Genomic DNA, 11,654 nt, shown 5'->3' with positions numbered 1-11,654 from the left:
TATAATTTTTATAATAACGTAAAATTCTTGTACATCGAATATACTAGCTGCCAAGTTAGACATATCAGTACTTTTAAAATTTTTCTACGAACACGTATCAATACTCGCTCGTGCACGAGTTTATTCTCCGCCGACTTAAAAACAAGCAACATCGAAAAATCGGGATACGTCGAAAGGCTAAACAACGAGAACGTCCGGTTTCGCGTGCACGCGAGAACGCAGCCGGCGATACGATTCGAAAAAGGAACTGAGACAGTAACGGTACATCGAAGTAACGTGTGCCGCAATGCCAATTTGTTGGTTCGGGCGGTTCTCGCGTTCCCTTCGTTCCCTCTTCCTCCGATCTCCGCCTCTCGAAGAGATCTTTGCTCGCGTCTTCTTTCTTCTCGATTTACCTCGCGCGTTACACCCGAGGGCACAATGGATAAATTGGATAAAAGGTACAAGATGAGAAAGCGCGCGAGCGAGAGAGAGAGAGAGAGAGTATGGTGGTTGGGCGGGCCAACGTGCCTACGGACCTGAGAAAAAATGTTATTGTGAAGATCGTCGAAGATGTTTCTCCTCTCCCTCTCTCTTTTTATTCGTTCTCTCCCTGATTTTGTTCTTTCTTTTCGTCGGTCTTCGACCCGCTCGAGACGATCGGTTCTCGGGTTGAACTGGCGATGCTGCTGTCCAGACGTGTCCAAACGAAAAGAGTTCGTGCTGTATCACGTTCACAGTGGTCCTTGTTTGACGAGGTTTGTACGGCGATGATTTTTAATATTTGTAAAAGCTTGTGTTACGCTTTGAGACGGAGCATCCAAGATGATTTCGAAACAATAATAATTATTCCTCTGTACCCTAATGGTCGACTAAAAGGAATAGTTAAATACCTGCAGCGAGCCGAGTTTCTATTTCTATCTACTGAAGAGACATCCAACACCATTCCGATATCGGACGTTCTTCGTGTACTTAAAACTTAGGTTTCGCGTGATCGCGAGTGCCACGACATCGTTTCGAAATTCGCATTAAACACGTCGGTGCACGCTCTCTGTATTTCGCGTGCGCGATTAGGTTTCTATATTTCTTTGCTCGGAGAGTGCGAGAGAGAGCGAGAGGAACGAGGTAACAGCGCCTTAATCTACCTCTCGCGAAGTCTTCTCCTCCAGGATGATCGATTGCAAAGTCTGCCACGCTAATCCCTCCTAACTCGATCCTCCTCACGTTCCGCGCGCGTACTACGAGTTCCTGGCCACACTGACCCTGAACTTCGTGTAATATTCGCGATAAATGCGGCCCGACTGTGTAAAGCGATTTGAGGTGCACCTCGCGCGAATATTAATGACGGCCCGACCCGCCGCGACGCGCCGTTGCATTTCAAATCGCTAGACGCTTCGTCTGCGATTTCAAACGCGTGCACCAGAATCCGATGCTACAACGACGGTAGGTCAGATTTTTGGCACCGTGCTAAGGTCCGTTGGGTTTTATGGTTTTCTTGTAGGAAATTCTCATGATAAGACCGTGGATCTATATGCAAACTAAAGTATTCATCGTATCAATTTACAAAGTGTGCACAGAAAATGCATGAAGCTTTTGCCATTTTTTTAAATTACACGTATTTCTTATTTGAATTTGCTTCGTTTTTGAAATCCGTGCTTTAATATATGTTTATTTAATGAATATGCTTCCAGATTTGTAATTCGGTTATAATGGAATGTAGGATATTGGAATTTTTCGGAGTTACCGCGTAGTCGGGTATTGGATATCGTGGTTCTGAACAAGTTTGAGGAATTTGGACTGTTGGAGGGGTAGCTTTATAGGGAAAATAATTGGAATGCTATTTATTAAACGCGCATCGGAATTTATCTCAAAAACTTTGTCAGAACTAAATTATATTGTTCTAACGTAGCATCGTATACGCAGATATGCATACGAGAATCGTTGCATTTTTTTTTTTTATGTATGAAGGATCGCGTCATTCATCACGTCCCGATCGGACGGTTGTTAAATTGTTCGATTATCTGCGGCCGTCGAACGAGGTATGCGTGTTAGAACGTTTAACTGGCAGGAGCATCGTGTCATCCGACAGGTTGAATATCCTCCTCGCCTTGGATCACGGTCCATGTGGCCAGGCACGAACAACGTGAGGAACGCCCCGCCACTCCCCGGTAGTTGTTGCTGAATGTTTATCGGGCCGGTGCACCCGCTCGATATTTGCATGATAACAGGCCGCGCACGTCATTATCTGTCGGTTCGATCCAACCGGCATAATTTTCGGGAAACTACGCGAGCTCCCCGCGATATCTGCCTCATAACTGTCCGCTTCTATATTACATTTATAACGTGAATTTCGCGCAACGGTATTCATAATAGTCACGGCAACTTTACTCTCTAATCGTAATGTTTACGCGAACGGGCTCCAACGTCTAACTGTAATCGCCTCGTTATTGAGAGGTGGCAACTTTTTGGCGAGAAGTAATTGCGATCGTTATCCGATTTTTGAATAACTCGGGCGACGCATGAAGAACAGTTACGTATCGAGCACTTCCTGATTTCTCATTGCAATATCGATAATGTGTATAATATTGCTCGATTTATGTTCGACGGTTGCGAATATAGAATCTTCAATTAAAACGATTTATAAAATATGTAAGGTATAGAAAGAACAATATATTCATATTGTATCAGAGTTAACGTAGAGAGCTATAGCGAATATGCAAGATGAGAACAAACTATCCTTGGCGTAAAATTGTACCACGAAAAGCACTCAATTTTCTGAGAAGCGGTATTTATTCGCTGGTGAACTTTGCTTATGCATATTTCTATGCAAGCGGGTTCGAAGGAACTTGTACAACAGAGAGTACACGGCAGATTAATTCTCTTTCCTAAACGGGAACTTGTGTGCGTGGTTCTTCCCAACGATCGCTAATGAGGTCCGCGGCTAATTTATGTCAATTGTAAATTTGCAATCTGTCTAAGAGCGGCGCGCGTTTGCGTTTGTTTTAGAGCTTGAATTGGTCAAACTGCCGGAAGATATGACCCTGGCAGGATTCACGCCGCTAATGTCGAATCCACAAGATCCTTGTTACGCCGAGAAAAACGAAGATATGGTGAGTAATCTATCGTTCAGCGATTGTTATAAAATTCGTTACGCGCGAAAGGACATAAAATGCATCGTATAATAGCGTGTAACTTTCCTTACTGTAGAAATAAAATCTGCTATTTTCAAACAAATAAAATAAAGGTATTTCTCGTTAAGTAGTTTGAAATATTATATTCATGTATTTATAATTTGTTTTCTGGCAATCATTTTTATTCATTTATTAAGTATACTGTAATGATCTTAAGATGAAGATAACCCTAATTGCCATAATAAACTTCTATTATATAAGCGTATTCAAAATTAATTTTACGTTTTTTTTACAAATTCTATAAAATTTGTTACGTTTGAAAGTTGAACCAGAAATCAATTCTGGCCGGAGCACGTGATTGAAATTTGAAAAGAGACACACGCTAGACTCTAGCCTCGCCTCAGTGCTAAAGTTCTGGGTTCATGTCGTATTCCAGGAAGTTGCTCAAGTGTGCCTCAGGATAAACAAGATTCTGTTCTTCGGGCAAGTGTTCCTGTGCGGCCTCGAGACGCCGGTATTAAAGTTACAAAAGAGTGAAACAGGCATCAGCGAGTACGTCTCCGTGGTTGAGGCGTCGAGCACGAGTACCCCGAGTTCGCCCCCGGAACAGGTAAGCAAATCTTTCGAAAAGTAAATCAGTCCTCGGGAAACTTTGTGCTGAACTCAATTACACGATAAATTAAAAAAAAAACTATTAGAAAATGATGAGACGAAATTTAGAAAGAGAAAATGCAGCATGCGTTTTAAAGGCAGTCGCGCAAAGTAGGATAGGAGAATAAATATTCTACTAGGAGATACGGAATTCTTTGGTTTTCAGAGTGACTCCGAGCTCCTAGTGGAAAGTTACAGCGAGGGTGAAGAAGAGCCTGTCAATACCCCCAGGAGATTACCCTCGTGTACAGACGTACCTGATGACAATACCGCACCTGTGGCCACAGTCGAGATAAGGTCGCTGATCGAGAGGAAAGAGGAATTGGAGAGGCGGCAACGGAAGCAAGATCGTCATCGACAGCGAGTGCAGGTGAGTGCCTTCTGTTTACTATGACGAACCATATATAGATCCATCTGACGTATTTCAACGAGGTTCCATGTCGGCGTGAAACGTGACGGGAAACAGGCGAGAAAACAGTTGATTTGATGAAAGGAATTTCTTTCATCGTATATCGTAAAGAAATTATTGATCAGCTTCGGTCTTTAAATACTATTTAGCAAAAAGTTTTAGCATGCGATGTTTAAAAATAGAATTTAAATTAGAGTCGTCGCTTCAATTATTTATTTCTCAACGAAAGGAAGAAGGTTGTCTCGTAAAACGAGCCGACCAAAAAGTTAAATGGTTTTACTAATAGAGACGTCAGTTCGATGTCGTAAAGTTGCGTTTCGAGATATTTTCACGGGTCGTTTCCCGTATCTCCTTTCGCTCGCGAAAAGGTGGCCGACAAAGTGACCGGAGCGAACACGTTTTACGGCCCTAAGTCAAACTAAATCAAGAGATTACGGGGACACTGTCGGTCGCGTATCTCGGCGAGGTTCTACGTTTTTCTACCTTCCTTTCTCTCCTGCCCCCCGTGCGGATCTCCTCCTTTTTATTTCGGGTCTCCTTTTCTTCGCTTGGAGATCGCAGCATGCAACGTCGCCGTTTTTATTTACGGCATCGGACGCTCCTCCTTTTTGCATATTTATTATCGAACCCCCTTGGTCGGGGCCAGATTCTGTGTGTGCTATGTGTTGTCCGAACCCTTCATCTTGTACCTCTCCCCTTAGAAGATGTTCTTGCAATGAAATGATACAAAAGATCAATTCTCATGATACATACGATAATTCTACAATTAATTTTTTCAAGAGGATTTTCGTACTTAGAAAAAGATTTTCTAACAATCATTAAACAATTCGAACGAAAGATGTTGGACACAAGGATGATTTACGATAATTTCATCTTTATGATGAGAATTCTGTGTTCCAAAGGATGCGTGAGCGTAACGTTTTCAGTTTCCCTGTTCTATGAATTGTGTGAAATTTTTAGGTATTGGGTAATTAGGTATACACGCGAGTCTCAGACAAGTTCGTACAGTTCCTACTGTGCGAGATTCCTTATTGTTTCCTGTTCCTAAATGCGGTATACCGTTTGCTCTGATGTAGCAAACAGATAAATCGGCAGGATTCTCAAACTGGATACGAGACGCAGTAAACAGTAGCAACAATTATTTTATGCTTCTAAGAGTAGAGTGCTTCACTGTAGAAGAGCAGTTATTTCGTTCTCTCGACGAAGAGTATAGAAATTCGTTTCACCCTGTTCGTGTCACATTATCTTCTTCTGCTCTGCTGACTTTTTCGTTCGGAGGGAGGTACAAAATAAATTCGCTTGTATCTTGATATATATATTTTCTTATCGACTCGGAGTTCTACTGGGGAACATGGAACATCGGGGCAGAGTTAAAGTTACCCCGTTAAACGGGAAACGAAAGAGGGATCTCGGTGATATTGCACGGTGTTAATAAAAAAAAGGAAGAATTGAAAGATGTCTTTCGATACCTCTAATAGTCTGCTCGATCGGATTTTCGGTATTGTATTTCGGTATTGTCTCGTCATTCTTCTTTTATTGATCTGTCTTTTTTGTGAATATATTCTTTTAGATAAAAGTTTCTTCGAGATGATTAGTAGTTACATTACAACTTTATGGAAAATTAATTTCCAGTTTTTGTTTCTTATTGTACTAAAACTGTATTCTTAAATACAGAATAGAATTAGGATAAAAAGCCTATCTATATTTTCTGGTATAAAAAGACATAAAGAAGTTGTGAACGTTTCAGTTCACATTATAAATACCCATAAAACCAGTTTCAACAAAAATTAGCCAGTTTAATATGTCACTGGTTAAAGTAATATTCGCAAATATGTAGGTTTATGCTTTATTTCATTTGCATACTGCTAACTGAAAATATAATTGTGCCGGTCCCTATTTGTGTCACGATAACTGTTGATTCGTCGTATTCTCAAGGAATCACAGTGGGAACGAAAAAGTAATCTGACCAACCCGCCCCGGTACGTGCAGTATGTACTGGCGTAATCTCGGCGATTCCAGCGGTTACATGCAGAAGTCGCGTGCGTCAATTATCTGCGTATTATACACCGAAAGCCAACAACCTGTTCGCGTACGTACATATCTGGAACAATTTCCTCGTCAAGTAGAAACCTGTTCCACGCCGCGCAGACGTACCAATTATGTCATTCGTCAAGGAGATGCTCTAAATTTGTCCGCGGCGGGCTCCGGGCCATTCTCGGCGATGCAAATGCAGGTAAAAACGGTTCGCGCATTCAATTAGCTTAAATTCCTGCAAAAATAGACCCTGCGCGGTTCAACTGGCGTCGAGACATTTACATGAAATTACAGAATATTTTAGTCGCTCGTAACACGCAGTCCCCCGGTGTACTGGATTCAGGGAGGTACGAGGGACGGAGAATAAAACATCCGCTCTCTACCGATTCCTTTTTTATGGTTCAATACTTCGGAGTCCTAAAACGAACGAGCGAGCAAACCGGTGTAAACTCTCGCCGTTTCGAACATCCAAAACCAGCTGTCATCTTTCAACTTCAGCGAGCGCACGACATCCACCAATTCTCATACATCAGGACGTTATTCTTGACCAAAAACGACCGTTGCCCGGGTATCTGAAATCACTCTATGTCAAACTGCGCTGTGGCGCATCCTTGGCGCCGCACCTTCCAGGTCTGTCTCAGTCATCAACGAACCTTCGCGATACTCATCTTGATAGATTACACTACCTCGTTCTCTCCTTTTTTATACCCCTCTCCGTTTTTTCAAATTCATTCGCGACATGATGAACGTCGGTCCCGGAATAGTAAAGGCGTGGTACCGGTCGATCGAGTTGAAATTTCGCGTACGCTGTTGTCCGGCCGCGTGCAGAACCGGACGGACAATATTTCCATTTAATTTCTTTTTAATTCGAGTCCTCGTAACCCTTGGATCAAGAACCGGCGTGGCAGCGCCGTAACGGGGCCCACGGTCGCCGTGTATCGCGCGAAATTCGCCTGTAGCGAGTACCGTTTCCGCTCGTTGAAACACGGAATTAGGACGCGTTAATCTATTCGGTGTGTGTGCGACTGGTTCATTTTTTTCGATTCTGTTATAACGCGTTTATGCTGTTTCATTGTGGCAGATGGAACACGATTAAATGAATGATTCAATTCCAGATTGTCTTTTTATTGACGGTAACTATTAATTAAAAAAATAAATGATCGCTGTCCCCAAAAAGGAGAGCATTATTGTTTCATGTGTAATCAGGCTAATTATAGTCGCCACAGAACATACTAACATATTGCGGTGCCTTTGTTTTAACCATTGATTAAAGTATAGAAGACTTCTTGGTGTATCGAATATAAAATTGAAAACGTTCCGGAAATAATATCAGATTAGTTCTCGGAGCCACTGGTGAATGATAATCGTCATCTTCAATAATCCTCTTTCAGAACTATCGGGAATCTTTGATATTGCTTGTATCTGTCAGTATCTATATCTGTGACCAATTAATCCGAGATATCTCCTGTTCGCGATTACGATCTCAGGCAGAGATGCTATTTCTTTTTCTCGTGCACCGTCCAGCGTGAGCCCAGCGTCACGGTTGGTCGATGAACCTCGGGGGATCGACGGTCTAGAACGTATGGCCGGCAGGTCCGGTCCATGGACCTTTGTTGCTGCTGAAATATTTCACGTGCGCCATGGCGTTTCGTGGCCGGAGCCTGATGGGCGCCTAATTACGCTTACCGTTAAGAAAGGGCTATTTATTTCGGGAGGAAATCAGTGGCGGCCAGGGGTAGAATACGCGTCAGCTCGCTAATGCGGTAGCTGATGCCTCGGATACATGTTGGAACGTTTCGTCGAAAAAGTGGATGCCCGTTGATTGATGAGATTGCGTCTACGTAGTCGCACGTTCGACTTTAATTAGGATGTATGCACCTCCCGCTCGTACGTCTCGTACAAATAATCATTATGCAATTATGCAGTTGTATCGTGACGTTCAGTACATGATTTATAATTTTGTTGTCTAGATAATCTCGTTCTTCCATGGTTATACATGACTCAGAAATATAATCACTATTACGTTTTACCAGAATTTAATTAAACGTATTTGATAAAATGGATGGTATTTCGATAACAAGAATAAAATAAAACTGTAAAAGAAATACTGTTGCGATTGGTTTTTTTTCAAACAATGCCGAAAGAATCGTTTTCCTCGATCACGGTGAACAGGTTTCCTCGTCGCGGTTGAACGACGAAGGTGACCAGGCGCGATCCGCGATGAAAAAACGAACGAAACGAATTCCACTCAGGATCGGAATCGGTATCGCCGTTGCAAGGGCCGAGATAACGGTAATATGCGATCATACGAAGGACGTAGCCACGAGATTCAATTTATATTCTGTCGTCCTACTGTTTTTTACTAGTTACCTCGATTTAGAGTATTATTTTCTATGGTCACGTTCCTTCGTCGCTGATTTAGATATTTCCTCTTTATTTTTTTTTTTTTACATCGCAGCTTCTGTTCATTTTCGTCGTGTCGTGAATGGAAACTGGCGATATCTCAATGGTGTAGATATCTTCAATGGATCGGGCAGGAAGTCAAATAAATTATGAATAGAATGATTTATGTTGGAAAAAACGAGGCTTATGTAAGGCATGCATGTTTTATCATAAAAAACAATTAAGGATGTTTCAATTAGGAGGATCGATAATTCGATTCCAGTTTTTCGCGTCTATATAATTGCACAGCTGCGAAGTATCGCAAGATGAAAGTGGACACTTTTCCTGCTCGGTGGAATGTCGCTGTTCATTTTGCAGTCCGGTGCTAACTTATTCCGCGGTTTCTCGAGCCCGAGATCTACGAAAGGAGCATGTGCGATAGGTCGATGGCCTGTCTCGCTGCTAATTAGAGATAATTGGTAGAATAAAGAATATCGCCCTTTCATCGGTTTACCTATCGATTAGACCAGCTCGTATTATGGAATCTCCTGTCAGACGTGTCCTTCGCGCTTTAACATAATCTTATTCCATTTTTCATAATAAAAATGTAATACTCCGCCAATAGAAACTAATTAATTACTTTACATGATTATCTCATTCTATGTGCACTTGGTTAGGAACATTGTTACTTTCCTACTCAATCCTTCGCGTTTAAAGACGAATCACCTTGTCATTTTTAATGAATATTCCAAATCCAACAGCTGATAATTCTCAGTTAAAAATCATCGGCCCACACTGGGTTTTAATTAAACATCATCGGATAAAAACGGACAGATTCGAGTATCAGATAGGAACGGAATAGGTTCTAGACAAATATCAAGAACGATGTTTGCATAATTCATCCGGAAACGGGGTAACCATTGCCAAGTTGGCAGAAAGGGGACGTTGTGAATTATTGCGATTAGTTGTTGAGGGAGCACACGTTGGATACGTTCTAGATTTGCCGCGGCGCGCGTAGAACGGAGACCCGGCGCGCCTTTTCAGGAAATAATGGAGCTCGGACTTTAATTAACGCCTTTATTCCCGGACGTTTAATTAAATACAGTGTCTCGGGCTAAGTTACAGCCCCGGCCGTTGAAACGTTCTTTTAACACGCGGGGAGGACGGGGGACAGACGTTGTTTCATGTAAATAGATCTCGGAGGTTGTTGTTTCGCCGGTCGGGGAATTTGCTTTTCGCATGGGAGACGAGATCGTCCGCGCGTTTGGATGGAATTTCTGATGTATGAATCAAACTCCTAGCAACGAGGAAACGCGATCCTCGCGCGAAGCTCCACGAAGTAACAATAATTTAATAATATATATAAAAAATGATTTATTATATTTTCGAATCGTTCATAAAACATGGAGCAATTTTCCAAGCGGTTTTGAGTTAAAATACGGTGTCGAGAAAACACGTGTATAAAAGGGAACAAGCTTTTTCATTAACCTCTCGGTTTACGATCGTTTTAATGACGTTACCAGGTGGAATGTGAATTTGCAGTAAGAAAAAAATCGAATAACAATTAATTTTTACTATTATGAACGTCGGTCCGCGTCTCTCGGAACAAGAAGAGAGTCCGTGCACAAATGGATTGCGAGGGATGAAAAGAAACCAAAGCGAAGTCAAATAGCTAATTACTCTAAACTAATTACCTTTTGTTAGCGCGACCGGGTCCTTAACTCGTGAACCTTGAGCAAGCATTCGGATGAATCGGTACTCTTTGTGCTTCCCTCCTTGTCCCATGCACGTCCACGTGCATTCGTGTGTGTCTTACAATCAACGAGAAGCTGAGTCGAAGGGCGATGCTATTTTTCGAGTAATTAAGGGGTGATCACCAGAAGAAACGAGGAAACGAGATATACATTATACATGTATGCGGTAAAAAGTTCTTAAAGAAGCCGATATTATTCAAGAATTCTTTAATTGGGATACGGTAGACATTTAGAAACCGAAGCTATACGCCTTAAGCTCTTCATACGTTTTCTAAATAGTCCCCATCGGCTCTTATTTCTCGTTAATTAACTTCGTCTTTAAATAGGAGCAATTTTTGCCTCAGCTCGGTCCCTCGCGATCCGTCGAATCCCCCCGAACGACGCGTTCGAATGAGAACTCCTCCCGAAAATTCATCAACGTAACAACCGAACGCGGACACGTCTGAAAAACGGGCTTTCGTCGCGGCACCCGCGAACGTAACGTACTGCCGCGCGTAAATCACAATAAAGCGTATCGTTTATTAACGATCTCATTTGCGCCGGTCGGTCGAAACAACGCCGCCGGGAGTTGCACGCGCGCATATGCATTCTGCATGGGAATCGCGGCCGCGCCATTTATATTCCGGCCGGTGAACCGGGCCTGCCTAAACGATACTCGCGCCGCGCGGAAACGGCGAACGCGCGTTATAAATTATCCATCGTCACCGAACCGGGTACTACATATATATATATTGAACGCGGCGAGCGATTCCGCGCGGACAGCCGACGGCTACTGGCGTCGATCCGCTTGAACTCACTAATAATAACGAGGATCACGCGCGGCGGACGGGCACCAGCTGCGAAGCGTTGGCCAGCGTAATTGTCGCGATCGTTTCGCTCGATCACGATCGATTCGTGTTTGTATTGGTTACACGTGGTCTGGGTTTTCATTCGGTTGAATGACGGGCTCCGGGAAGGGGTGAATCAACCGTGGGAGTGTTCGTCGATTGCAATACTGATGATAGATTATTTGAAATAGTTTTAAAAGGAATCGAAGTTTTTCGTCTTTTGGATCGAGCTTATTCGATGATTATGTTATACTTTCAATTAAGGTTTGTTAGTCTATAAAACGATCTAACACAAATACGTATTTAGTAACATGTGTCTTGCTGCCGGGAAGGATAAGGTTAATCAGGAATCTTGATCCTGGGATTGATCATAAGATAAAAATACCAGCAAATTTGTGTATTCATTTATTAATCAGAATTCAGTCATATTTATAATTCATTACTACACTCAGATTTAAAATCTTGTAAGCTAGTTGATAACGTGAGT

The 11,654-nt window shown here is 42.4% G+C and overlaps 1 protein-coding gene across 7 annotated transcripts in view; it reads left to right on the top strand.

Moving 5' to 3' along the window:
• Positions 1–11,654, top strand: part of LOC108623467 (telomerase-binding protein EST1A) — a 171,711-nt gene that overhangs the window by 60,374 nt on the left and 99,683 nt on the right. For all 7 annotated transcript variants that reach the window (XR_003388982.1, XR_003388981.1, XR_003388980.1 and 4 more), the window contains 3 exons: positions 2,986–3,089; positions 3,547–3,720; positions 3,928–4,131. Coding sequence is in view for 4 of the 7 variants with exons in the window: in XM_026812331.1 (XP_026668132.1) it covers positions 2,986–3,089; positions 3,547–3,720; positions 3,928–4,131 (482 nt within the window). In the remaining 3 variants the exon portion in view is untranslated. The remainder of the gene's footprint in view (positions 1–2,985; positions 3,090–3,546; positions 3,721–3,927; positions 4,132–11,654) is intronic.

The sequence above is a fragment of the Ceratina calcarata genome, unplaced genomic scaffold (assembly GCF_001652005.2).
Source record: "Ceratina calcarata isolate Rehan_Ccalc_2016 unplaced genomic scaffold, ASM165200v1 scaffold27, whole genome shotgun sequence".
NCBI classification, from domain to species: domain Eukaryota; kingdom Metazoa; phylum Arthropoda; class Insecta; order Hymenoptera; family Apidae; genus Ceratina; species Ceratina calcarata.
The sequence above is the reverse complement of the archived record's forward strand: the minus strand, read 5'-3'. Positions and strand labels throughout refer to the sequence as shown.